Raw genomic sequence first — 26,958 nt, 5'->3', positions numbered from 1 at the left:
GTTGTCATTGGATCTGGGAGACAGCAGACATGTATACTGGCCACAATTGCAACAGAAAACTACGTCCAACAGAAGAAAAGAAAATAAATGAGGTGACAGGAGGGGGCAGAATGCGCCGCCATGTGTGGGTGGAGGGGCCATAACGGAGGTAGGTACACTGTTGCGCATGATTTTGGTGCCTGGATGCAGCCAAGAGCATGCACACAGCCGTCTGGAGCTGGGTGACTATGGACACCATGTGCAATGGCTTGTGAGGTCCACCTTCTGCATGGAGGAGGTGACTTTTAGGGGTTAGAGTGGCGTCCTATGAAATGTATGAGAGGTGATGAAGACGGGGTGGGGGGAGGGGAGAAACCAAGGGCTTGGAGGTGGGAAAATACAAAAGAACAAATACAGACAGATGGACACAGATACGGGTCCACTGAGGAATCGAGTACGAGGCTTGCTACTAGACTTATAGGCCCCTCTCTCAGACGTTGGGTGGTAAACCGTCCAGCCTGCAAATGAATATAAAGGGAAGAAAACAGAGAGACACTTATCAAGTACAGGTTGCTGCGATTCCTCCTCCACACCAACAGCCACACACCAGCCTTGTAACTTAACATCCACGGCTCCATCTAGCCCAGCCCAAGCACCAAAGCCACTGACCACAGAATGGGAGGAGGCAAACGGTAGGAGCGGAAGAGAAGCGGCCCGGAGGAGGAGGAGGGGTGGGGCAGGTGGGGCACCTTTATCGGTCACCATGATTTCTCTGGACAGAGATGGTGAGGACAGGAAAGCGCCTTATCGAGCAGCTGCTGCCGTCCACGGCAGTGATGAGCAGACATCCCAGCCTGAGAGCTGAGCCCTTGTCCCCTAGCCGTCCCGTGGACTTTGGAAGGACCCGGTGTTTAGCACCGTCTGGCTCTGCTGTGGGAAGCAGGCAGGGCAGGGTAGCCAGGGCCTAGGAACAGGCATCGCAGAACACAGCAAGATGCCAGGCCCCGCCCCCTCCCCAGTCATCGGGCTGATCCCTCCTGGTCACATGGTCACTTCCTGAGGTCCCCTTTAGCAACCCATCGCCTGCCTCTGAGCCGCTTACATGGCGGGACAATTCCATTCTTTGTATTCAAAGACTACACCTTTACAATTTTCTCCTTTTTTTGTTTGTTTTTATAAAGCTGCTTAGCAGCCTTAGCTGTAGCTCTGGCCCCCTCTACACACACAGGCGTGCTCCTGGGACACCACTGAGGTCCTACGTGGCTGGCACATGCTTGGAGACAGGCAAGCTGGAAATCACCTTGGCCACGCGCTCCGCCTCCATCACTGGCTAAACCGGAGCAGATGTCTGTGGACAGAGAGGCCCGAACGGAGCAGGGCTGCTGGGTCTGAACTGCCTTGGTGCCCGGGGGCGTGCTGGCGTGGGCAGGGTCCTTAGTGGGAGGGCCTCTGCTGGAGTCAGACAAATGACCTGGGCGAGGGGGGGAGAAGAGGTGACAGGCACCATGAGGCGCCACTGGGCAGGGAAGGGTGTGGCTGGGTTGGCTTCCTGCTCTCTGCTGGGTGACCTTGGGGAAGTTGAGTCTCTTGTAGAATACCAGTATACAGACAAGCTCCTGGTCTCAAGTGCTGGGGTCAAAGAAAGTGTCCCCCTTTACCAAGTCCCAGTGCCATGCCAGATCTATGCTGTGCAAGTAAGTGGCAGGTAATGGATGTGAGCTCAAAGTGACACGTGGCCTTTGCACATGTGTCACAGAGCTTCCCCTTAGCTTTGGGATTGGCACTGTGCTTACATCACGTGTGCAGTTTGCAAGTGGTTCACAATTAGGGAGAGCCTGCAGATCATTCAGTAGTGCCTTCCCATCTGTCATTCTGGAGACTGAGGTTCATGGATTCCCCCCACCCCCTCTGTGTGCACCCTTCACCACAGTTCTAGGGGCCTCAAAGGAACCGTGACATGCAAAAGGTGCTGCTTGATGCCTGGCCTCTGCAGCACCAGGGACTGGGTATCACTATTGCAAGGCCTGGAGAACAGCCCATCTTCTCCCTGCCTGAAAAGGCAGCCACCTGATACCCAGCGAGCAGGGGCTAATGTGTGGCTAAGTTATAGGGCCAGAGGAAGCAGTCACTTCCATCCCATTCTGTATCCTACATGTAGGAACAGGGATGGAGTGCTCTGGGGCTTCCTAGGTGCAATGTGGTCCAGGAGTGGCGCCCTCCTTCCACATGGGACCAAGATCTGGCTCCATGCAGCCCTAATCCTCACAAAGGCCTTTCCATCGGCACTAGAGTGGAGGCCTGGGGCTTCCCTGGCCTTGCAGAGACTCCCAGCTCCAGTATAAGGAGATCCAGGAAAAAGAAAACAACCCAGAGCCAGCCTCTCAGGCTAACTTGGGGTCCCCCGGCACCAGCCCTCCTCAGCCTAGGTATAGCCCTCCCATAGAAGCAGCAGACCTGTGCTGGAGGCCACGACCTTGAGCTGTTGCACCAGGGGGTTCAGCAGCTTGCCAGCCTTCAATTTGCTCTTGCTGGTTTTTCTCCTGCGGCCCATAGGGGGTGCGGTGTGGAAGAACCCCACATTGGGAGGGAGCGGCTTGCCCAAGCGTCGGTACAGGGCTTCAATCTCCTGCTTCTGCTGGCTCTGTAGCTCAGAGATTTCCTTCAGGTGCCTGGAGCAGAAGAGAGGAGGCAGGGCAGGTGGGCTTCTCCTTCAGGGAAAGGCTAGGCTGCATGGACACAAGGAATGATGCCTTGTCTGTAGGCTCTCAACGGCACTGTCTAAGCCAGGTGGGAACACACAGGTCAAGTTTTCAGACATCCAGATTCATGATCACTACTAAATAGTCTCAATAGCCAAGGAAGTATGGATTATTCCACACCTACACTGCTTACAACCAAAGCCCTATGTATCCGCTTAGGATTATAGGCGTGCGGTACTGTGCACAGCTGGTCTACCTCTGTTCAAGGCAAGGTGAATTATTTCCCCCATGAAAGGTAACTGAGGAAGCGGGAAGATGACTTAGAGAATGGCTGGCACTGTGTAAGACGTGTGACTGATGAACAACAGTTCCACTTGATCTACTGCAGAGGGCTTCTGCCATGGTTACGGTGCAGGTAGAAGTCAGGCAAACGGCAGATCGGACAGGGTGTGGGCAGTGCAGTCTCTAGGACAGCCAAAGGGAAGAATGCAGGTCCCTGCTGGGACCTATGGGCTTCACTTACCACCTTCCCTGCTACCCTCCTGTCATGGTAGGGAACTTCACTGTACTTAGGAGCCTGGCATCACCCTGACACAGGCCCCAGCCTATTTCCTCCATCTCTTATGTTGGGAAAACAGCTGTTTTTCACAGTGGGAAATGAGAAGATACATGCTAACCTCCTGGCTACATCTTCAATGGTGGTCAATCTTTTGTTTTAAGGCAGGGTTTCCCTACATACTCCTGGTTGGCTTGGGGCTCAAAATGCAGCCTAGGCTAGCCTTGTGTTTTCAGTAATCTTCTTAGCTCAGCCACCACAGTACTGGAATTATAGGAGAGGTGTTAAGCCTTGCTCTCTAAGTTTTTTTTTTTTTAAAGACTTTCTTTAGCTTAAAATTATTTTCAAAAATATCAAAGACCTAATGAGTAAAATGCCTGCTATGAAAGCATGAGGATCTGAGCTTGGGTTCTGGGCACACCTGTAACCCGGTCACACCTGTAACCCCAGCACACCTGTAACCCCAGCACTGGGGAGGAAGAGACAGGAAGATGACTATAGCATCCTGGCTAGGAAGTCTAGACAAATTTGTGAACCCCAGGTTCAGTAAGATACTCTGTCTTAAAACTAAGGGGGGAAGTGATGATGTACCTGATCTTGACCTCTCTGAACTCTTCTTTTGTATACACAAAGGTGTGCATGCATATATCCACACTGACACATATTAGTGCACACACACATGAATACACACACACACACCAATCAATAAACACCAAGTGGAAATGATTTTCTCCCTGAAAATTTGGGGAGAGATAGCAGTATTTCCAGAGGAAGGCTGTCTGCCTGTGGGTCTATTGGGGTCAGCAGACAAGACTCCTTCTTTAGGATTCAGAGCACTGTTCCTCCATTTTCTCACTTCAACAGAAGTTCCACTCTGGTCACTTGGGACTACCTTGCTAAGGGTCCCAAGACTGGCAGTCTTCACGCCTTCCCCCTCACAGTCTTGCAGAAGCTCTGCAGCCTCAGTGTCTCCTCGTCTCTCAGGGCACTGGTAGCCCCTCAGCCCCCTCAGCTCATTTAGACAGTTGAAGCAAATCCCTGCGCTTCAGCTGCTGGTGGGGTCTCACGGGCCACACTCCAGAAGCTCGCCTGTCAAGCTCTACCTTCCCACACTGAAGGGCAGCTCAGGGCATTAGTGATCCCTGATCATAAAGGGGAAGAGTGAGTACTTTCTGGGTGAGAGGCAAGCCGAGAGAGAGACTCTGAGACAGGGAGAGGCGGGGACAGATCAATAGGGAAGGAAGGCGGTAAGGAAGGACAGCCTGAAGAAGGTACAGGTTTCCTGGTCCCAGCACGTACTCCGAGAACCCACAATAATCATGCAGGTGACAGACTGTGGCTGCCCCAGTGCAAAGACATCCTAGATGGGGCCTCAGCTTGGAGGGTAGAAGTTAACTGGCCTCTTCACTGTCCCATTGCTCTGACTAGAGCCTACCAGTAGATACCTCATGGTTTGATCTAAACTCCATCCAATAGAACTGACTAGATCCAGGCCGGCTAGAAGAACCTTCCCCAGCCATGCAGGCTCCCATCCCCTCCCTGTGCTGGCCGGGTGAGCCCCACTCCAGTTAGGTGACCCGTGCCCTCCAAAACGTACTTTTCCCGCAGACTGCGCAGTTCCTTCTTTATGTCTGCATCCTCAAACTCCGAGTCATTGTCACTGCTGATGTAGGATGACTGGGAGTGGAAGGAGGTGACGCTGATGGTGGGGACCTTCACGCCTGCCCTGCTGGGTGTCTCAGGTCCCAGCGAGCCAGACCTTGAAGACCTGTGTAGGAAGGCAGTAGCCTTCTTCACAAAGTCACTTGCCACACCACCGCTACCCGGCAGGGAGGACTGCTTCTGCACCTGGGTCCTCCTCCTTAGGCATTCATCCCCAGAGTCACTAGAGGCAGGCTCCTCAACGCCAACCTCGATGGAGGAGGCCGTCTGTACCCGCCGCACTGCCAGCTTCACGTCAGGGCTAGAGGGGATCTCATCCAGGTAGACATCAGGTGGGGCAGAGTACCGCAGGCTGTGAGGTGATGCCAGAGTCCACTCATCCTGTGTGCTGACCACGGAGAAGCGGCCCACAGTTTTGGCCGGAGAACTACTGTCCTGCTGCCCTGGCCGCTTATGAGGAGACCCGGAGTCCCGAGCGCCACGCAGCTGGGCTGGGCTGCCCTCTGTGAAGGTCCCTGGGCCACTCTGCATGGGTGCTACCAAGGCCTCTCTGGGAACACTACTGTTCTGATCTTTGGGATCCATGTGTGTAGGGACGGAAGAAACAGAGGCATCCTGAGGAAGGAACAGAAATGAAGACTCTGTGAGAACCTGCTGAGGTTAGAATCCCCTGCTCCCTTCTGGCTAAGTGCTTGGTAAGTGTCTCCTTTACCTGAGGGACGCTGGGTGCTGTCGGGGAGTCCGAGGCCACCTGCCCTGTGTCACTGTCACAGCCCAGTGTGTTGCTGGAAGATGACTCTGCTGTAGGAACAGGACAGTGTTACTAAAGCTGGGGAGAGACTAGTGAGGGATGGCTCACAGCCCAGAGGCCCACGAAGTGGGAGTATGGCCACTGGGCAGGGAGGGGTGACATTCCATGGGCTCTGAAGACTGAGAATGCACTGTGGTGCCCTATCTGTGGCATCTTGGGAACATCACATCCTGAGAGACAGTCACAAGCCTGGGGAAGGGAAGATGTGTCAGGTGGATTACCCTTATTTTGGACACTCTGTACTCTGGTGCCTGAAACGTTTTCCCAGATGCCTCTGGCTTTAGGAGGATCTCAGAGGATGCTATAGAGCAGATCCTAGCCCTACTTAGTGGGACGTTGGGAGTGCCTGCTACACACACACACACACACACACACACACACACACACCACTCCCCTAGTCCTCTATTTTCAGAGTGGGATATTACTATGTTTCTGGCAAGCTTCCCTAGGCTGCTTTGAAAAACCAAGGGAAAAAAAATCCCAGATAGGAGTATGTGTGAGCAGAGAGCAGAGAGACCCTTTCATGATGTGGAAAGTCACAGGCAGTCTAGGGCCAGAGTTGGGCCACATGCTACCTGGGGTGGGGGAGGGGAGAGCACAGACACCAATGAAGTCTCCAGGGGGTACTGGGCAGTCACCACACACCAAGACAAACCACAGACTGACACACAGACTCACATGAGTGTGCCTTGTATACTCTATATAGGAACCTCACATTTCAGAGGAGACCCAAATCCGGTCTCTATTATATGTCCCCAACTTGTAGGCAACACTTGATCCCCTTCCTCATCCTTGCATTCCTCCAATGATAGGCCCTCAGTACCAACTGCATTCCATCTATTTCTGTGCCTGTTATAAAGATCACCTGTTTTGGGCCAGTTGTGGTGTGCATGCCTTTAATCCCAGCACTTGGGAAGCAGAGGCAGAGGGAATCTAGAAGTTTAAGGACAGCCTGGTCTACAAAGAGAGCTCCAGGATAGCTAGGACTATACAGAGAAACCCTGTCTTGAAAAACTAAAAAGTTCACCCATTTCAACCTGGATCATCAGTCAGCCTTTTGGAGCAACTCCTCTACTGCCTACCAAGACTTTGGAACTCTGAGAAGAGGATAGATTTGTACCCTTATAGGGCACAGAGGCACTATTGTCTTTTTAATAAAAGATCTGGGATGGAGACCTCAGCTCAAGACTGGCACTGGGTTAGAGTCAACCTCTTGGAGCGCTAGCCCAGAAACCAACCCAGCTGTCCCCTGGATCCACCAGGTGGAACTGGACTGCACCTCTCACTGTGAAGGCAGTTAAGACCTGAGGAGTCACCTGCTACTGACGACATGGAAGTCACCTTTGCCAGGTCCAGCTGGGTCATAAAACTTATCACGCTGATTGTCATGAAATCTGGAGAGGAAACCTGGCACCTTAGAAAGCAGATCAGACTCCTAGTGTCAAACCACGCTAATGAGGTACCTAAAGGCCTGGAGGGCTTAGCCATTAAACTTCCTTCCCAGACATTCCTCCCTGCAAAAGATATTTGATATCAGGCTCACCCTGAGAAAGGGAGTATGGTCTTATGTATCCATTTTTTTTTTTTTTTTGCCATGACAATATCAACTGTTTAGAACCATGGATACCTCTTTTGGTCAATATCCACCATGGGGAGCCATGAAGAAGGCCTTTGCCTACGAGCTGCAGCCTAATCTCCCACAGAAGGCCTCTCTGTGCTCCCAGCCTCAACCGCCACCAAGCCTACCTCCACCAAGCCAAGGAGACTCACCCTATGAGACAAGCAGGAGCTCCCCATGTCCAGCCTCGTCACAGGCCCGGGGACCCCTGAGCCAGCTCCAGTGCCCCACATCTCAGACTGCACTTTCTCACCCCTGAGTGGCCCTTCCCTACGGCCCAGCACACACCCTCATGGCCGCATGGGATAAGTGCAGTCAAACTCCTTGGAGTTCCGCCTGCCCAAGCATTGGTGCCCGGTGGACATGAGCTTACAACAACCCTTCTCTCTCTCTCTCCCCTCCTCCCTCCCTTCATCCCCCTATCCCTCCTTAGCTACCCAGTCATCAGGGAGCTGGGGGCCTAGATATGCTTCTTATACCTAGTACACCACTCGCTTATTCTAGCTTTCATGTTCCCATATAGGACTTTTTCTTTGGATTGTGAGAGCAGTCCCTTCTGAAACTCGATGGGCTATTTCATCCCTGAAAGCATGTGGGTACGAAGGCTCTGGTTTCCAGAAGGGCCTGTGGCAACTTCAGAGTGTATCCTGCACTACTTTGATCTTAAGATGTTACCTGTCACTGGAGAAGATGCACCCTGTTCCCGCTGGGCCAGGGCCCATCCTGCAGGGGCCGTTTCTGACTTTTCCAACTAAAAGAAGAAAAACAAAACAACAACAACAACAAAGCAGAATCGTGAGCGAATTGTGAGCTCGGCTTATCAACATCTCAGTAACTAAATCCTAAGCCACCGATCTGTTACCTCTATGACTGGAACTGTCCCTGGCCTGCCCTGCCTCCTCCGTATGAACAACTGAGCTGAATTTCTTGGCACTACACACCACGGGCACACCACCAAGAAAGCCAGTCAGGCCCTGCATAGCTGGGATGCCTGCCCACCTCCAGCCATGGCCAGGGAGTGGGTATTGGGGTGAATCGAACTACTCACTGAGGGCTGGGTCTGCTGGGTGAGGCTTGGGGTCTTGTCACTCGAGGCTGAGGGAAGATCTCGCAGGGGCACCAGGGTGAAGTCTCTATCGCTTGCCTCCATGGGGGTCCCGGCCGAGGCTGAGGAGGTGGGCACGTGCTCCTGGTAGAGCAGAGTCCGCAGTTTCTCATCCAGACTCTTTATGGTGTTGTCCACGAAGCCCACCCTTGGGGGTGGACCTTCCCCATCAGATTCCAAGGCTGAGGGTGGTGGTGGAGGAGCAGCAGGACCCAGGGGGGGACTGGGGAGCTGGGGAGCTGCCAGACTGATAGTCCCCACTGTGGTGGGCTGTGGGGGTGGTGGCTGACCGGGAACAGATTGTGTGGCCCCAGTGGGAGGGCTGGGCTCTGGCACTGAAGCAGGCAGGGGCTCTCCTTGAGTGCTGACCTCCCTGGTTGAGATGGGTTCCCCCAGACCTGTAGAGCAGCGAGAGGCTTCCAGAGCTGGGGTGCAGGGTCCTTGGCCAGTACTAAGGGGCTGGGCAGCACACTGGGCATGGTGTGTCTCAGCCAGTGGCTGGAGGGTCTCATGGACACTGGCTGGTCCTTGATGAGTCCCTGGACCTCCTGCCTGCATGGCAGTCCCTGCTGCTGACTCTGGCACGGTGCTGGTGGCTGGTGCTGCCGGGATTACAGTAGTCACAGGAGGGGAAGATGGAGCCAAGGGGGCTGACGCTCCACCGGGAGGGTTGCTGGAGCCTGCCTGGCTCAGGAGCTGCTGAGCAGCTGGGAAACTAGGTTTGTCCGTCAAGGACAGCTGGTCTGGATAGGGCGCTGGGTCTAGAAGAAAAAGGGATTGGTTGGCATCATTTGCCCCGATTCTCTTCATCTAGCCCTTCCCTGTCTACACTGAGGACTACCTGCTTGAGACTCCAGCAAATTTATCTTTGTTCTCCCAAGGGGCCAAGTTCCTGTCTGCCATTCTGTCCCCTCCCAGGATGATTCTCATCTATGAACCTCTGCCCCTACAGAGTACCCTACGAGACTGCATACCATCCCACTCTCCCCCTGGTTGCAGCACTTGTCACGCATGGCTTACGCACTACCGCCCACCTGCCTACGCTGTCTATTCAAGACAAAACTCCAACAGGAGTTTACCAAGTGAAGGTGTCGAGAGAAACAGTGAGCTACATTTTCTTTCATGCCCCAGAGCAAGGCGAAACCCAGAACCTTCCAATCCACCAGATGCCCGGTGTTTGGTGCATTCAGAAGGTAGAATCAGCAAAGAATCCTGGGAGTGAATGCCCTGGGCATCATGTAAGACATAGCCCAACAGTATCCTGCTATTGCACCCGAGGCCCTAAAGGCAGTCACAGGGACTGTGGTGAGAATCAAGGGGAGGGCACAGACTGTGGTATGCCTCAAATCTATTTCTCACTTTCAAAATGGAAGCCCTGTGTCTTTTCACAACCATGAACATAATGGCTGAGGAGTTGGCTCCATGGATAAAGCATCTGCTATCCAAGCATAAACTTGAGTTTAGATCCCCAGCGTCCACCCAGAAGGCAAGCATGGTGGCACATGCCTATAATCCCAGTGCTGGGTGTGTGTGGAGACAGGTAGATCTCGGTAGTTCACTGGACAACTAGCCTAGCCAAATTAGGAAGTTTCAATGTGAGACCCTTCCTCAGAAAACAAGATGGCTGCCTTAAAAATAAAAGGTGGAGAGCAACCAAGACTCCCAATATCAACTTGCAGCCTCCACACATGTGTGCACATGTCGATTCTCACATATGTGAAAACACCATACCTGCACAGTGTTTCTCATATACACACACACAATGAAAACCATAACCTAGAGTGGCTATCAGATCTGAAGCCCCTCTCTTGTCCCCAGATCCACATGGAGCCTCCATTCCTACCCTACCAAAGGTCAGTGACCGAGAAGCTTTCCCTCCTGTGCTACGGATGGTATTGGCATGTCTTCTAAACAGTATACTTGCTTCTGTGGTTTGAAATGTTCTATCCATGGGTGGTGGTACAAGGTCCCCTTGTCCAGCAAGGTACACACCCAAAGATGCAGCTAAGAGAACCTCTAGCTGATAAGGCACCTCCAAGGTGGGGAATGGTGTCCCACCTATGAAATCTGTTAACCCTCATGAGCCCTTGGGGAGTGGGAGAGGCCTGACTTCTGATTGTATAGTCTACTAGGTATACACATGTTCTCTCTATCCACATGCTTCTGTCTTCGACTATGGCAAATGATGTTGCATGAAGATGGGAGAACAGGTATTTCTTCCAGAATTTGCCTTCAGTTCACTTGAACACTCGCATCTGTGGGGCTGCTAAATTGTGTAATGGTTCCACTTTGACTTCTTAAAGAGCCGACTGCCTGCGGCTTCCTATAACATCTGCACTAATTTACATTTTCACCGGCTGTACAGATGGCTCCCCATTGCTCCACATCCTCGACAGCATTTTCTGTTTTTTTTTTTTTTTGTCTATGTTTTGCATCTGTGTGCAAGCATGCACACGTACCGTGGCACAAGTATGGCAGTCGGAGGAAATCTTGCAGAAGTCGCTTCTCTTTTTCCCACATGTGGGTCTAGGATCTCACTTGAGTCATAGGGCTTGACAGCAAGCACATTTAAATACTGAGTCATCTCAGTTGTGAGACACTGTGTGGTTGCTGGGGACCAAACCTGGGTCCTCTGCAAGAGTAGCAAGTGTTCTTTTTTTTTTTTTTTTTTGAGACAGTTTCTCAGTGTAACAGAGCCCTGCTGTCCCGGACTTGCTCTGTAGAGCATGTTGGCCTTGAACTCATTCTACCTTCTGAGTGCTGGGATTAAAAGTGTGTTCTACCATAGTAGGTCTTAGCAGCACATGCTCTCATAGTAGACACATCTACTTAGTTCAAGTTGTCAGGCTTCTTACTCCATTTAAATTTTTTTTTTATTATTTTCTAGGAAGTTTTCTTCCCCTCTAAGGTGTTTTTTTTTTCCCACTTTCCTCTCTTTTCTTCTGGATTACTTGATTTTTTTTTCATTTGATCTTTTTATTATGAATTTGAGTACATCTCTTTTAACAGTACTTTTAATGGTTATGCTGGAAATTACAAAGGACGCACTCAACTTCCCAATCTTCTTAGACTTCACTGGAACGCACAGTCCACTTCAGCTGGAACGCAGAAGGCTTACAGACATGGATTCCTGTGTCTGCCCTCCCACCACTGTGCTCTGTATCTACGAAGATGAAAAGCTCATCTGCTTTATGGTTCTGAAATTTCAACCATGTTTCAAATGACTCAAGAGGAGAATGGTCTGTTAGAACCACCCCCTGACACACACACACACACACACACACACACACACACACACACACACACATTATTCTTCCTACATCCTGATGGTGCTGTCTGGGGTTGTCTCTCTTCTGTCTGAAGATCCTGAATCATGCAGAGTAGGTGTTCTGGAAGCAAATTCTCTCAGGCATCTTTGAGAACGGCACCATCTTGTTTCTGTCTCTAAGGGCATTTTCTGTGAAGACAGATTATCTTGGTCACTGTGGCCTTTCTTTCACCACCTTTCAAATGTGTCGGCTTGCTTCTGGACATCATGGCTTCCACTGAGAGATCTGCAGCTCTGTGAAGGTCCCCGTGACACATCTTTCAGTTTCCAGGAGACTGATTCTGTGTTCAGGCATGATTTTCTCCTGTTTCACCTGCGTGGGATTTCCTAAATATCTAGGTTTTGCCTCTGGCAAAACTTGGAGGTGCTTTGAGCATTACTTTCCCTACATCTTTTTTCTGTACTCTTTCCTCTCCTGAGCTCTGGCACAATGTCAGAGCTTTGGCAGGCCCTTGAAGCTCTGCTCATTTTTACCCTGCTTTGCTTCCCTGTGTTCCAGCTACGTAATTTGGATATTTCAATTTTTAGGGTTAAAATGTGCATGCATTCTTTTCTTCTCTGTACCTTCCCCTGACACCTTCTACTAAACATTTGTTTCAAGGATGTTTGTGACTGTTGGTTCAGTCACATTTATAATGGCTGCTCTGAGCTGCCAGGTCACCCAACATCTGTGACATCTTGCTAATGGGCAGATTGGCTGTTTCCACGAAGCTGACATTTCCTAGGTTTCTACTTGCCAAGTAATTTTGGGTTCTATCCTCAATATCTTGAATGACATATCAAACTTAAAATTTTTCTGGCTGCTATGGTGAACGCTGCTATTTTTGCTTCAGCTCATGATCAACATGATGACCAGGAGTAGCAACCTGCAAGTCACAGCCTGCCTTCTATGGGCCATAGTTACAAGTTGGTTCAATTTTCAATATTTGCAGGACTAATCTATTTGAAACTGGTATAGTCACTTAGAGGCCAGTCAGAAACCTGGGTGGGGTTTAACCCTTAGCTTAGTTCCCAGTTTTATATGCTAATCAGGGTGTCCCACACACACGAACACAAACACACACTACACACATACACACACAGCTGAGGGTGTATCAAAGACTTCAGCTAACTGAGACTACCTTCTAAGTTTCTTCTATTTTGTGCCCTTGTGATATTTCTTGGTTCCCTTGGACTTCCTGCTCTGAACCACACTGGACAGAAAACAGCCAGTTTTATGACTGTGCCAACTGGGGCTGGGCAGCAGAGAACATAAGAAAATCAGCAGGTTTCAGGTTTGCTATTGTAGCTCTATCGTTCTCCCCTCAAGGTTCAGCTAGCTCCTGCCCCTTAGATTTCCCTAGGTACCAGGGTTCCTCTCTGCAGGCCTGCCTCTTTCAGCCTCTCAGACACAGCCTCAGCAGGAACACCCAGACACCTGGACTTTATAGCCCTTCTCTCTACAGTGTAATAGCTCTAGCCTTGCTCAGACACTCCTGTAGGATGAGAGACATTCCTAGTTGCAAAGGGGCCAAGACTCGGCTTATATCTGGGTTTTGTACCCCTAATTAGGACCTGATAAATTTTCACTGTCTTCAGATTTCCAGTGCCAAAAATACAATGGAATTCACTGGAAACATACAATAAGGAGACAAACATGTGACTTTCAGAACTCATCAAGTCTTTGGGCCCTCCCCTGTGGATAGTTAATTCAAATTAACACGTCTGTCACCTACTTCTCCATCCCATATCCCCACTATATGCAAACTTTCTATGAATGGTTTCCAAGATCATCAGTATGTAGATGAAGGGTGAGGGTTTAACTGTGCTCTTAACACCACTTCACTTTCTGTTAATGTCATACCATACTGTGACACTCCACTGTGCTACTACCCTATGGCACGCTAAAATGTGACTTTCCTCAAACCAGGAAGTGTGTATAAGCCAAGAAAGATGGATTATGTGAAGAGATCCTCATTGTGAAAGTCATTCTTTAGATGAGGTCACCAGCCCCTGGCCTCTCAGGAGAGGCTGAGCCCACCCCCTAAGCATCCTTCACTGAACCTTACTACTAAGATAACCTCCCTGTGGTAATGAATCTCCAAACGTGAATGGAATTCACTGGAAACATACAATAAGGAGACAAACTGACTTACACATCCTCTTCATGAGTGTAGTATGATGGAAACCCAACCTATTTAATCATCAGCTTTCTTGCCAAGTGATGAGGAAGTAAAGCTTAAGTTTGTTCCAATGACCAGATCAGCCTTCTAAAACCATAGATGTAAAAATCAAGACTTAACCAACAGTGCTGAAGGAAACATTTGCAGAGATCTGTGGGGATAGGTGCAGGCAGTCTCAGAAGAATAGCACAGACTCACCCATGTGACAACTGAGAATTAAGTAGTCTCAGAATCCCACCTCCCCATGCAGAGCAAGATTCCAAGAGCATGTCCACCATGGGTCTACTGAAGGTGACAAAGACAGGTGAGACAGTCACTGTACACAATCATGCTGGCACCTCCCGTGAGTGGCAAAAATAATAAAGCCAGTTCAAGCCAGTGCTGCCCTGATGAAAACAGTAAGAACAGGAAGAAATGGTAACATGGCCTGTAGGCTGTCCTGAGCTTTGAAGTGATGGCATGGGGCAGCAGTAGCTTTCATAATACTAGGTACCCAACGTATCCTAGCACAGGGCTGCTCAGGCAGAAGCTCTTGGGTTGCCAGGGAAGGGGCTCGGGGTCATGTGTACTCCTACCTTGGCTGGCTTCTGGCTGCAAGGAGCTTAGAGGAAGTGGGGGTGATGATTCAGAAGTGTCTGTTGCTGGGTGTTCAGCCACTGGACAGATGATAAACCACCTCTTTCCCGTGTGCAAGACTGAGAAAGAGAGCAGAAAGAGGTCCTGAGAGGGAGCCGGCAGCTCTAGGCTAGGGGGCCGTACCAGATTCCATGAGGAGCTCTAAGAAGTTCACTCCATCTGTGGAATTTTCTCCCATGGGAGTGGGCAGGGACTCAAGCGCTCTCTTATAATCCTAAACAGCTTCACTCCACGACTTCCTGCAGGCCCCTTGATAAGGAGGACTTGGGAAGGGCTTCCATCAGCTCCTTTCAACCAAGAGTGTAGGGTGGGCACCCAGGCCAATGAGCCTTCCTGGCAGCTAGAGACTCTAGAAAAGCCTGATTCAGTTCTTGGGGTGTCTATAGCACCAGCCTTAAAGGAAGTGATGGCCACCAGAGGTTAGTGGCTGCTGGGACAGGGTAGCCATATCCAGCTGAGAAACCAACATCACCACTCCCCATAATCCTTCTGGTGCAGTGGCCAAAGCCTCAGAGCACAGAGGATGCAGGACAATGGTTCTTCCCTAAGGCTGGCTATTCTGCCAGGTACAGCTGTAAGAGACAGACTTACCATTCTGCTGATAGACAGGGGCATTGGCTTGGGACTGTCCATTCTCCTGCATGAGGGAAAGGGATTGTGGGTCAGAAGCCTTGCTCACTGAGGGCTTTTTCCAGAACCTCTTGCCTGCTGCATCCACCAGCATGCCCTTGGGACCTGGGCTCTCACCTCCCCCGTGGCCAGACCACAGGTACCCAGGTGTGGAGGGCTGGTCCCTGTATCAGAGCCATGATCAGCATCTGTGTCCTCACTGAGCATGTCTTCTGCCTTGTCCATGACGTCCTTCATCTGCTCGATGAATGTCTCTCGCTCAGCGGGCAGGATAAAGTCATGCTCTACCTACAAAGGGACATGGGATTGCAGGTGACAACCTTCCATAGACTATGGCTGCTTTGAGCCTCTATCAAGGATACACATACATCTAACCAGCCCTAGGTATCAAGGGAAGACAAGACAAAGGGTGTGTCCCCTGTTTGGGTCTGAACAGCCAAGGGAGGAAGTTGATGGCCCCAGAGACACAGGAATGCAGTTGAAGCTGAAAATCCTATCCCACACAACCAGATGGCCTCATGTGGCACAGCTTTCCTGGAGCAAGAGCTGAACCACAGACTACCCAAAGAATTTCCAAGAAAGACAGGTGCACCAGTACTGGGTCTTAGGCAGAGGGCCTAACAGGGACACAAATACCAGATAATGAGCCACACCTATTTTAATAATAATAGTAATAATAATAATATTGTTTTTAGACATGGTCTCACTGAGTAGTCCTGGATGTTCTAGAACTCACTATGTAGACCAGGCTGGCCTCTAACTTCCATAGACACTCTGCCTCTGTCTTCCAAGTACTGAGATTAAAGGTATGCGCCACTATGACTGGCTCTCTTTACAGTTCATCTTCACAGAGCTCCTGCCTTACTGCCACATGCCTCTTCTCAGCTCTTCCAAAGTTTGCCACAGCAGACTCAGCTGCACTGAACAGGCAGATCTCTGTGTCTTAGCCTTGCTGCTGCCCCAGTAAGGAACAATACCAGGACCTCTCCAGCTAATCATCTTTGGACCTTGGTGTCCAAACACAGGGCTTTCCAGCTTCCACTTATACCAGATACTGTCCTTCTGGCAGGCCAGGTCTGAGTCCAGAAACCCACGATTCTATAATGCCTGCATTGTCTGCCTCCTCATGGTCAAGGAGTTCTTGTAGAATTGACTGTCTTCCATCCCCCACCCAGCAGTGGGAACGGAAAAACCCCAGCCCAGGGCTCGGAATATAGAGGTAACTAGAAGGTTAATACCATACTCTGGATACCAGGGTCTCTGGGCTAGGCTCACCAGGACACAGTCACTGTCCTTAATGCTCCCATGGGTAACCTTGGCCCACTGTGTCTTGGCTGCCTTAGGCAGATTCAGCATGATTTATCTCTCTTTGTACAAAGAGCTCCAGGGAGACACACCAACTGCCTTCTTTCCTAGGGGTCTCCAGTACCTGTTCTTTCTAACCATTCTTCCCATCTATACAGATGGGTAGCCTCACACATGCCTGGACCATCCATCCCCTGTGGGTGGGCCTGCAGCTCCTAAAAGATAGCTGAAGAGCAGTATTCTTCCAACCACCTAGACAATACCCACAGAGTACCACTACTCCCCCAGATGAGGCTGAGGCTGCCCCCTTGGCTACCCTTGAGTGTGGCTTGCAGCCTGTAAGTGCAGGGTACCCTCTGCCTGAGGGTAGAGTAGAGTGTCTGTAGTCAAGAGCACCTGGATGGGTGACACAGGCTGAAGCATTCAAGAGGATATGGAGTATTGTAAGTCTGGCAAAACTAAACAAAGCCCCTATGGCTTCCTGATAGGAATAGGTTTCTTCTTCTTAAAAAGAGATTAAAGAAATAAAAACACATTTAAAAATAAAACAGAGAAAAACATAAAATTTCGGGTTCAAGTATAAATTGAAAGCAAAACCAAGCTAATTCAAACGTCTGATTTCCTCTGTACAATGGTCTGCCAGGGTAAGCCCGAGATCCAAGCAATGGAGCATCCGACATGTGGCAAGATGGCCCCAGATGAGGCAATGCTTTTCTAACTAACATCTGTGATGACTAATATTAATCATCAAGTCAAAGGACCTGGAGTGACCCAGGAGACAAAGCTCTGGGCATGTTTATAATGGACTTGCTACCTTAGGCTCATTGAGGCGGGAAGGCCCATCCTAAATGTGGAATGGAGTGTCGGACTGAACACAAAAGAGAAAGCTGGCTGGGTACCAGCATTCATCTCTCTCTGCTTCCTGACTGTGGGTGCAAGGTGACAAGCCACCAACACTCCTGTTGCCAAGACCTTCCCTAGTCGTGAGCTAAATGAAACACTTCCTTCCTTGCTCCTGTCAGGTGTTTTGTCTCCCACCGCGCCCCATTCCACCGTCGACACCTGTGCTTCCACTGGAGCCTCCGGATGCCTCCAACCCCGAAGCAGGGGCAGGGAGCAAGGCAGAGGGCCGTGGGAGGCATGGACTGTCTATACATTTACATACTGCTTACTGGGGGAGAGCTTTTAGAGAACCTGGCTTTAAAATGTGTGTCTCAATCCTTTATGGAGTTCATAGGAGGAGAAAGCAATAGAATGAATGAGAGGAGGTATCTAGGGGAAACCTGAGACCAAAAAGGTGCAATTTAGATTGAGAAACTGTGTAGGTGCTTTGCACTTGAGTTGTCCTTACACAGGAGTCTGCGGAAGAAGCCACAAAAACCACCTTCGGGAAGCTGATGCCCTCCCTAGATATCCACAGCTCTGGGGACAGTTGCTAAGTTTTGTGACTGGCCCATAGGCCACCCAAACACCTCAATGCAGGACTAAACTAATATTTTAACTCTTAGGAGAGTCTAAGGACCTCAAGGAGGCAGCCTCAGCCCTGACCCAGCCTTACCATGTATGTGGCAATCTCATCTGGAGCATCCCCATCAAGGTCAAACTTGAAGGTCACCATCTTATGGTTATGCGTTTCCAGCTGACACTCCACCATCTTGTCCCCCGTGTTACACACCTGCAGGAAACCATGATCAGATTGCAGAGGACTTCACACCCATGTGCCCCAAACATCAGCCACTCACATTCAGGATAGTGAGCCGGGGCCGGCTGGCCCTCTCCTGCCGAGAGCGTGCACGAGTGGACCTACGGTGGTGTTTCCGGGCGGCCCTTCCCTCCAGCCTGCCCCCTCCAAAGGTGCCTTCACAGCTGTCACTCAGATCTCTTCCAGAGGTGACATCAGAACCTCCAAAGCTGAGGGAAAACCAAGAATTTTAATGGTATACATGGATTCATCAGAAAATCCACCATCAGTCAGTCCAGTCTTGGAGCTTTAAAGCCTTAAGTGCTTAAAGTTCTGGCCTGCAGAGATGGTACCTAGCCTGTAAGGGGACTGGAGACCCTTCTTCCTCCAGTGCCCACCTGGGACCAGGGGAAGCACTAGCTTCCCAGTGGTGGGCTGGATGGTCCTGTAGGCCTTTTGCCTGTGAAGTGGATCTGTGTGCTTCCCTTCCCCCATCTGAGCAAATAAGACCTCAGACACTCTAGGCTGTTGTAAGGACTGTGGAGTCTGCTGAGCTTCCTGCACGCACAACCTCCAGTCTCCTGGGATCGTAGGAGATCCCAGCTACCTCCCATACCCACCTCAGTAAGACCAGCACTGCCACCTCAGATCACAGGAGGGGAAACCTGAACATCTGGGCCTAGGCATACCATAGAGTACCGAGACTCTGCCCATGACCTCCCACTTTTGGAATGTCCTCAGCACAAGGACTCGTGCCAGGACACACAGCTCAGCAGGGACCAACAACAACCGGACCTCAACCTGGACTGACAAGGTCTAGTGCCAGGACCCATAGCGTAGCAGGGGCTGACAGCAACCAGGATTCATCCTGGGTTGACAAAGACCAGAAAGATGGTCCCGGAGCCACTCTGGGTCAGATTTGGGAAAGCGGGGTGGGTAGGTGGGTGTGCAATATCTGTTAAAAGTCCTGATAATGTCTGGGCAAACTAGGGCAGGATCTGAATGAAAGCACCAAGCAATACTAGGCCGGGCCAAGCCAGCTCCTGAGCCTACACCTCCCCCCCATCCTGAGGGCAAGGCAGAGCGTACCTCTCACAGTTCTGTGGGGGGGCTGGGGGTTTGTCTTGTGAGACCTGCTCCTAAAAAAAGAACAGAGTAAAGAGAACAGGGTTACATTGTGCTGATCTGCCTCCCCTCAGTGGTGAGGCCAGCCACAGCATGCAGCTGCCTCCCCACCTCCTCTGAGGCTCTCTCCACACAAGGCCCAGTGTGTGGCGAGGGTAATTTTGAAAGGCTTAGAGGCAAGCAGATTCTTGAAACTCAGGGTTGCTTCCTTCCACAAACTGCTAACCTACTTTGATCATTCCCTAAAAAGGACACACGGGGTTTGTGAAAGCCCTCGGCAACCTGCATACGTTCTCTGAGGAAAACCCATTTCTGAAATTCATGCTCGTCCTCCTAATGTGGGCCAGTGCAGAGCGAGAGGCAAACCAGCTTGGAGTATCTGTTCCAGAGCACCCTGTGCCTTCAGGCAGGTTTCCCTCACCTCGAGGACTGAGACCCCAGGTGGCTTGAGCAGGGGACAAGGGCACACACCTCTTGGGTCATTTCCACCATCAGCTGGACAGCAGGGCATGGGACAGCAGGGCATGGGCCAGCGGCTGCAGGCCCAGTGGGCAGAGGTGGGTTTGCTGGCGGGAGGAGTGTAGAGGTCTGTGTGGGCACGCTCTGAGAGGCTGCGACCACTGCAGGGGCCATGGAGCTGGGCAGCTTGGGCAGGAGCTCAGGGACAGCAGGCAGCAGAGTGTCCGGCAAAGGAGGGGAAAGAACAGCAGGCGGCAGGGACACAGCAGAGACTGGAGCAGCAACGTCCGCGGTGTACGAAGGAGGGTGGCCCAGCAGGACCTGGGGGCACAAGGGATAAGAACACAGGCTGGGTGCCAGGGGGCAGCGTCAGAGGCTATGCCCAGCTACCTTAGCAAGCACACAGGAATAGGAAGGATGAAAGAATGCCCCTTTCCTATCCACATGTTCTCCAAAAGCAATCCTTGTCTTAAAGCATATCTGGAATGTATGTTTGGCAGAAATGATCAGACATGAGCCTCCTCACACAGCTCTGTGTGGGAATACACTGACCTAGACTCCTAAGAACTTCAGGAGAAGCCCAGATGAAGAGTTAGAAGGTAACACATACTTTGTATCTTAGCTGGGCTGTGGCAGTTCCCCTGGGATACCAATGTCCTGCTCTAGCCTTCCACCTAGTTCAGAGCATGGGGTAGCTAGCTGTTCCTAGTCACAGGTGCACCCTGAGAGTGCTCAGATACCTGTCATCTTTCGTAGGTGATGTGGAATTCTGGCTAATTACCCCCCCCCCCGTACCCCGTGGGTGTTTGTGGGAGTGAAAAGTAAAGAAGAGAAAGAAGAGTCCATAGATTTCAGTGTGAGAACACACCATCCATGGCCCCAGATGGGTTGAAAAGTTGGAAATTCTGTCATTTTCTCTTAAGAAAGGGAACAGCAACATATACACTTAGATCTGTACTTGGTTAGCAGCCCCTGCAGGGTCAGAGGCCACTTCTTTCCTGCACACATACTCCCTCTGCTGGAAGGGATGCCTGAGGACAACCAGTCCAGCTCTGTAATAAACTGCTAAATGTAATTTTAAAAAATTTAGAAGGGAGTCAGCGTCCTGGATAGTTTTATGTCAACCTGACACAATCTAGAGTCGTCAGGGAGGAGGGAACCTCAGTTGAGAAAACGCCTCCCTAAGATCAGGCTGGAGGCAAGCCTGTAGAACATTTTCTTATCAATGGGGAAAGGCCCAGCCCATTTTGGGTAGTACCATCCCTGGGTTGATGGTCCTTGGTTGTTCTGTAAGAAAACAGGCTGAGCAGCTGGGCGGTGGTGGTGCACGCCTTTAATCCCAGCACTTGGGAGGCAGAGGCAGGCGGATTTTTGAGTTCGAGAGTTCGAGGCTAGCCTGGTCTACAGAGTGAGTTCCAGGACAGCCAGGGCTACACAGAGAAACCCTGTCTCGAAAAACCAAAAAAGAAAGAAAGAAAGAAAACAGGCTGAGCAAGCCAAGGTGGCAGGCAAGCCAGTAACCCCTCCACACTGTCTGTGTCAGCTCCTGCCTCCAGGTTCCTGCCCTGTTTGGGTTCCTGTCCTGACTTTCTTCTGTGATAAAGGGTGATGTAGAAGTGTAAGGCAAATAAACCCTTTCCTCCTCAAGCTGCTTTTGGTAACAGAGTTTTACCACCGCAATAGTAACCTTAACTAAGACAGTCAGCAAGATGGCTCAGTGGGTAAAGGCCTTGCCATCAAACCTGATGACCTGAATTTAATTCCTGGGACCTACATGGTAGGAGGAGAAAAATCAACTTCTGCAAGTTGTCCTATGACCTCTACATGTATACTGTGGCACACATGAGCAACTCCCCCTAATATATATATATGTATATGTGTATGTGTATATGTACATGTATGTATATATGTGTGTGTGTGTATATATTTATACATATACATATATATATGTGTGTGTGTGTATATATATATATATGTATATATATATATATATACACACATATATATATATGCTATTAATTAAAAAAAAAAAAAACAGGCCTGAGAGATGGCTAAGTGATTGAGCACACACTTCTCTTACAAAGGACCCAAGTTCGTTTCCCAGCATGCATGTTGGGCAGCTCACAACAGCCTGTAGCTCCAGCTCTAGAAGGATACAATGTCTCTGTGAATACCTCCACTCATATATATGAACATACCTAGACACATAATTAAAAATAAATCTTTTTTTAAGATTAAAAATAAAACAAACCTCTAGACGCTCTATTAGCCAATTGAAGAACCCACCAATCTACAGCAGCCAGAAAGGCCAGCAGGAGAAAAAAGGTCCAGAACACACGATGGTACCAGACCCTGCTCTCCTCCACACACAGCAGCCGCTTCACCCCACCCCAGCCATCGGTGAGCTCAGCAGCCACTGACATCTCACACTTGCAGCTCACTCAACGAGAACACAGGACCAACACATTTCTTCCCACTGGCTTTTTAGACAAATGTTTTCTGCTGACCAATAAACACGACTCCCTCCCCCAATCTCCAAGCACAAATGTCTCCAGAAATGAGAAAGTGAGGTGTCGAATTGAGGGGGTTGTGTACGTACTCAGAGTGAGCAGCACAAAACTGAGCCACGTAGCACTTAACACTGGGGTGTTCCCCCTGGACCCTTCCCAGCAACGCCAGAAGGAGGTAGTGGTTCACATCAGAGGTTCAAACGGGGCATGCCTCAGCTTCAGAGCTGTAGAGACTTAGTGTTGTGGTGAGGTCAGGTCTAGAGAATCTCTCGGGTGAAAGTGTCAGGTGTGGAGATGCTCAAGTGTGTGTGGATGGGGGGCGGGGTTGCTTCCAGGTGGAGAGAGAATCTACATCAGGTACCCAGTGGGAGACATTTGAGTAGAGAAGGCCTCTAATGAATGGACTCTGAATTCAGAGGGAGCCCCAGGTCTGCTTTCCCTTCCCTTCATGTGAGTTTAAACAGAACAGTCCAGACACTCAAACATAAATGTCCTATGCAGGTCTGTGAAGTGACATGGCAGGCCTCTTGAAGCAAGGCACGCATCCCTACATAGGACTGCATCCGTTCATAGCCAGCCTGGCACACCATTTGAATCCCCACCTGACACCAGGACAGCTGAACATCATCTTCTACCTGACAGCGCACCCCTTACTGCTCTCCAATTTGGTTCCTCTCTGTTCAAATAGGAATGTGCCTTCTGCCTTGCTTTGTGGTCCGGGAAGTGTTAGCCTAGGGCACATGCAAGTCCTGGTACCCACAGAGGGGTCACTTCAGGCCAACAGGACAGCCATCACTGACAGGAGGCTGAGGGAGTGCTTAAACATAAAGCGGAGGTAGGGAAGGAGTATGGACCACATCAGCCATTCTGATGTTCCCAGCTCCCAAAGAGGCAGCAGATGCTCCACACTGGCTCAGGTCTCTGTCTCCAACATTCTCTTCATAAGAAAGGCTAACCAGTGGCTGAAGATGGCCTACAGTTCAGAGCACTCATTGCTCTTGTAGAAGACCTGAGTTGGATTGCCTAGTACCTACATGGTGACTCACAACCATCACTAATGCCAGTTCTAGGGAATCTGACACCCTGTGCCAATCCCAAGCAGGTACACAGACAGTATATTACATATATGTAGGCAAAACATTCATATGCATAATATTAAACACATGCTAAGAACAATATATATAGAGAGAGAGAACAGTTAACTACAGGACAGTGCCTTCCTGCCTGGTCCTACGTGTCTTCGAGTCTAGGTACTAACAGGGCCATGGCCTTGTGAAGGAACAGCTCAAGAACATCTTGAAACTGGCCCTGAGGATCTCCAGGCCCTGAGTGGTTAAGTCCACTCCCACAGTGGATTACCTGGGTCCCTGAGGCAGCAGTTGGAGCAGCCTGCTCAGGTAGATGAACGACACTGGGCTGTACAGGCTGAGGAGGCACAGGTGAGGCCAGCTGTGGAGGGGTGGCCCGTAAGCTCTGCACTGTGTGGTGGGGTGAGGGTGGGATGTCTCCAGGTACCATCTGTGGAAAGGCTGCTGGGTACACAGGCTGAGCTGGGATCTGGGCTGGGATCTGGGCTGGGATCTGGGCCACTGCTGGGTGGATGGACAGTGCAGCCACACCCTGCGGGGCCACAGCCAACAGGGGGATAGCAGCTGGTGCATTTGGCACGATGGTCTGACAGGGCACAGCCAGGGGTGCTCCGGGGGGATGAGGCAGCTTGACAGCCTGCAGAGGCAGGGCCGGTGATGTGGGCAGGGGCGTTGTGAGGCTTGGCAAGATCACAGCAGGTGAGAAATACTGAGGTGGTGGCACGGGGGCCACGTTTGCAGCTGGCAGGTCAGTGAGGGTCTGAGGGAGGCCGTCGAGTCCTGCTAAGGGAGTGATGGGGGGAACCACAGGCATTTGAGGCATCTGAAAAAGGTATAGCAGCATGTTAGTCAAGCTACCATGGGGTGGGGGGGCGGCACAGCATCTGTGGGAAGTGGCTCAGCCCCCCAAACAGCTGTTGGTGATGAAGTAGTTCCTAGTAAGTTGCTGTAAAGCATAATAAACACATCCAAGCAGAACTGTAGACCAGCCTGTAGGATATGACCCGGGCACCATCATGGAGGGGTCAGTGTCCAAATCTCCAATGGGCTGGCTGGTGGCTCTGAGGGAGTCAGGATTGTTCTCATATGGAATCAGAGAATCACCACAGGGGTCTGGAGCTTCAGAGCACTTTCACTTGGAAAGAATGAGACTGTCAGAGCTACTGGGCTAGCCTAGTCACCGAGTTTCTCATCAGCCTGAAGTCTCATCCTGTGAACTCCACGGAAACCAGCTCCTTGGAGGGTTTTCAGCATAATCTTCTTTGATAAGGGAAGCAATGCCACACCCTGAGGCATTTGATCTTTCAACAGCATACAGTTCAGAACCTTCTATTTGTTCTCTCCCTATCAGGTAGTGCCTGACCTGGAGGGTTAAACACTTTGGCCTCCATAGCTATTTCCCTAAGCAGTGCTGTCTGCTTGTTCACAAGTATCATGTTAACTACAACTCTGAACAACTATGAGGGCACAAAAAACCACAAATCCGCTGTGCGGCATGTGACAAACAGCTAAATGCCACCTGTAGTGACAAACCACCTCTAAGGAGTCACCCTTAGCTGGCTTCTCAGAGCTCTGCAGGACAATCTTCCGAAGCAAGCAGATGGTTTTCTATTCTCACCCAGTCGACACAAGGAGAGCCTTGCCCTTGGCTTGGACCAACCCTTTCCCATCCTGTTTAGAAATCCAGTAATAATGTGATGACAGCTGCCTCACTCACTTCTTGAGGGACCACCATATATACCACTCACACCATGAGGGATCTCAGCCTGGGAGAGGGAAACCAGACAAAAGAGGCTATGCCTGGGTCCCTGCCCTGTTCTGGAAGTCACAGGCATCCGGAAACATAAGGCATACAATATACAGGGTACGATATCATGCTGCTAAACCTACCTCCCTAGCCAGAAGCCCCTGAAGATACACATGAACAGGCCTAGCCCATGGCCCGGTACCCAACCCTAGGTGAGCAGGCTATATAGCCAGAGATACCTGCGGAGGGACTTGAGCAAGAGGTTGGAGAGGTGGCTGTGGCATCTGGAGAGGCTTCAGCTGAGCAGGGGCCACTACCTGGGAGGTTGGAGCCAGGTATGGAGGCAAATGAGAGGGTACTGGCTGGACAGTGCCCATGGGTTGTGGGGCCAGGACCTGTGTCAGGGTAGGTGGTTGGGCCATTGGAAGAGGCTGGAGGAAGAAAAGGAAGCCTTGTGCTCAGACAGAGAAGAAACCCAGTGCCCCTCACACATGCTCACACATGCTCACACTCACTCACCTTCACATACACTCCCACATACAAACCCAGAGTCTTACACACTTGGCCAACATCACTTGCATATACACACCTGCATAACTTCCAGATTGTATGTTTTCACATACAACACTCACATACATATAGTGAATTGCATTCACAACAGATACAGTGCACACAAACACATAGATTCCCCAAACTCCTGCTAATCTGGATCCGGCTTATAAAAACAATACAGGCAAGCAGTTTTCCATGAGCAGGCCTTGAGTTACAACTACAGACCTCCCCCATAAGGGGACAATTTAAGAAGGTAACATGAAGTGTCAGACTTACCTGCTGGACTGGGGGTGCTGGCTGGCTTGGGCCTGTGGGCACAGGGGTGCTGGGTGGTGGCAGCACAGGGGTGAAGCTCATGGAAGGTTCTGGAAAATGTTGCTGGAGGAGTGGAGGGTGGGCAGGGGGTGGCACAGGGCCCACTGACAGGCCAGGCTGCAGAGGATGTGGAGGCTACATTTAGTGACTACCCTTGGCTCTTCTTATCCCTGTGCCCAGCCCCCTCCCCACAGGGAACATTGTTCTGAGGAAGGTGACTCAGCAGAGGCCAGGTGTGGTGACCCTACAATACCATCAACAATACTGAGAAGCCACATGTGCCCACATCTCCCAGCCAGAAATGTTCTATATCATAAGCCACATGGATTTTTACTCAAGTGTAAAAAGATCACCACAGAGGTTCTTCAGTATCGTAGAAAGAATGGCTCTTTAGGATATAAGCTATGGTCAGCTTATTTACAGGCATGATTCAGACTACAGAAGATGAATCCATAAAGATAGTTCATGAGATAAGAACATATAGCCTGCAGCTACTGGGAAGGTACCAGCACACACGAGAACGGGAGCAGAGCTAGCACAATGAAGCCCTTGGCATGGAAAGGACCTCTGAGACTTAGCCACAAGGGGACAGAAACAGGGCTGCCACACACAAGGAGGGGACTGGTCCATGCAGCCAGCAAAAGAACAGAAAACCAGCCCAAGGATACCAAGACTGAGGAGTTGCTTTTACTTTGTCAATATTTTGTGGGGTTCTTTTTTTTTTTTTTTTTTTTTGCTTTTGCTTTGTATAAAAATTTTATGTGCATGGTGTTTTGCCTGCATGTATGTCTGTGTACCACATGCATGCCCAGTACCTGAGGAGGCCAGAAGCAGACACCGGGTCCCATGGTGCTAGAGTTACAGATGGTTTGTAAGCCACCATGTGAGTGCTGGCAATCAAACCAGGTCCTCTGCAGTCCTGTATTACTATGTTTGGCTCTGACCATCTTTACTGTGCAGAGTCCATAGTACTTATGAGAAAAACCTCTG

General features: G+C 50.5%; 1 protein-coding gene across 2 annotated transcripts in view; it reads right to left on the bottom strand.

Moving 5' to 3' along the window:
* Positions 1-26,958, bottom strand: part of Wnk2 (WNK lysine deficient protein kinase 2) — a 104,984-nt gene that overhangs the window by 13,836 nt on the left and 64,190 nt on the right. For both annotated transcript variants that reach the window (XM_028763240.1, XM_028763241.1), the window contains 17 exons: positions 25,930-26,085; positions 25,341-25,532; positions 23,626-24,177; positions 19,769-20,077; positions 19,262-19,311; positions 18,234-18,402; positions 18,050-18,166; positions 15,304-15,474; positions 15,148-15,193; positions 14,496-14,615; positions 8,374-9,191; positions 8,001-8,076; positions 5,609-5,697; positions 4,832-5,511; positions 2,434-2,648; positions 1,280-1,450; positions 399-497 (listed from right to left, as the gene is read on the bottom strand). In XM_028763240.1, the coding sequence (XP_028619073.1) occupies positions 399-497; positions 1,280-1,450; positions 2,434-2,648; positions 4,832-5,511; positions 5,609-5,697; positions 8,001-8,076; positions 8,374-9,191; positions 14,496-14,615; positions 15,148-15,193; positions 15,304-15,474; positions 18,050-18,166; positions 18,234-18,402; positions 19,262-19,311; positions 19,769-20,077; positions 23,626-24,177; positions 25,341-25,532; positions 25,930-26,085 (4,030 nt within the window). The remainder of the gene's footprint in view (positions 1-398; positions 498-1,279; positions 1,451-2,433; positions 2,649-4,831; positions 5,512-5,608; positions 5,698-8,000; positions 8,077-8,373; positions 9,192-14,495; positions 14,616-15,147; positions 15,194-15,303; positions 15,475-18,049; positions 18,167-18,233; positions 18,403-19,261; positions 19,312-19,768; positions 20,078-23,625; positions 24,178-25,340; positions 25,533-25,929; positions 26,086-26,958) is intronic.

The sequence above is a fragment of the Grammomys surdaster genome, unplaced genomic scaffold, assembly GCF_004785775.1.
Source record: "Grammomys surdaster isolate TR1022 unplaced genomic scaffold, NIH_TR_1.0 137, whole genome shotgun sequence".
In the NCBI taxonomy this organism is placed as follows: domain Eukaryota; kingdom Metazoa; phylum Chordata; class Mammalia; order Rodentia; family Muridae; genus Grammomys; species Grammomys surdaster.
This window is presented reverse-complemented; position numbering and strand designations above follow the sequence as displayed.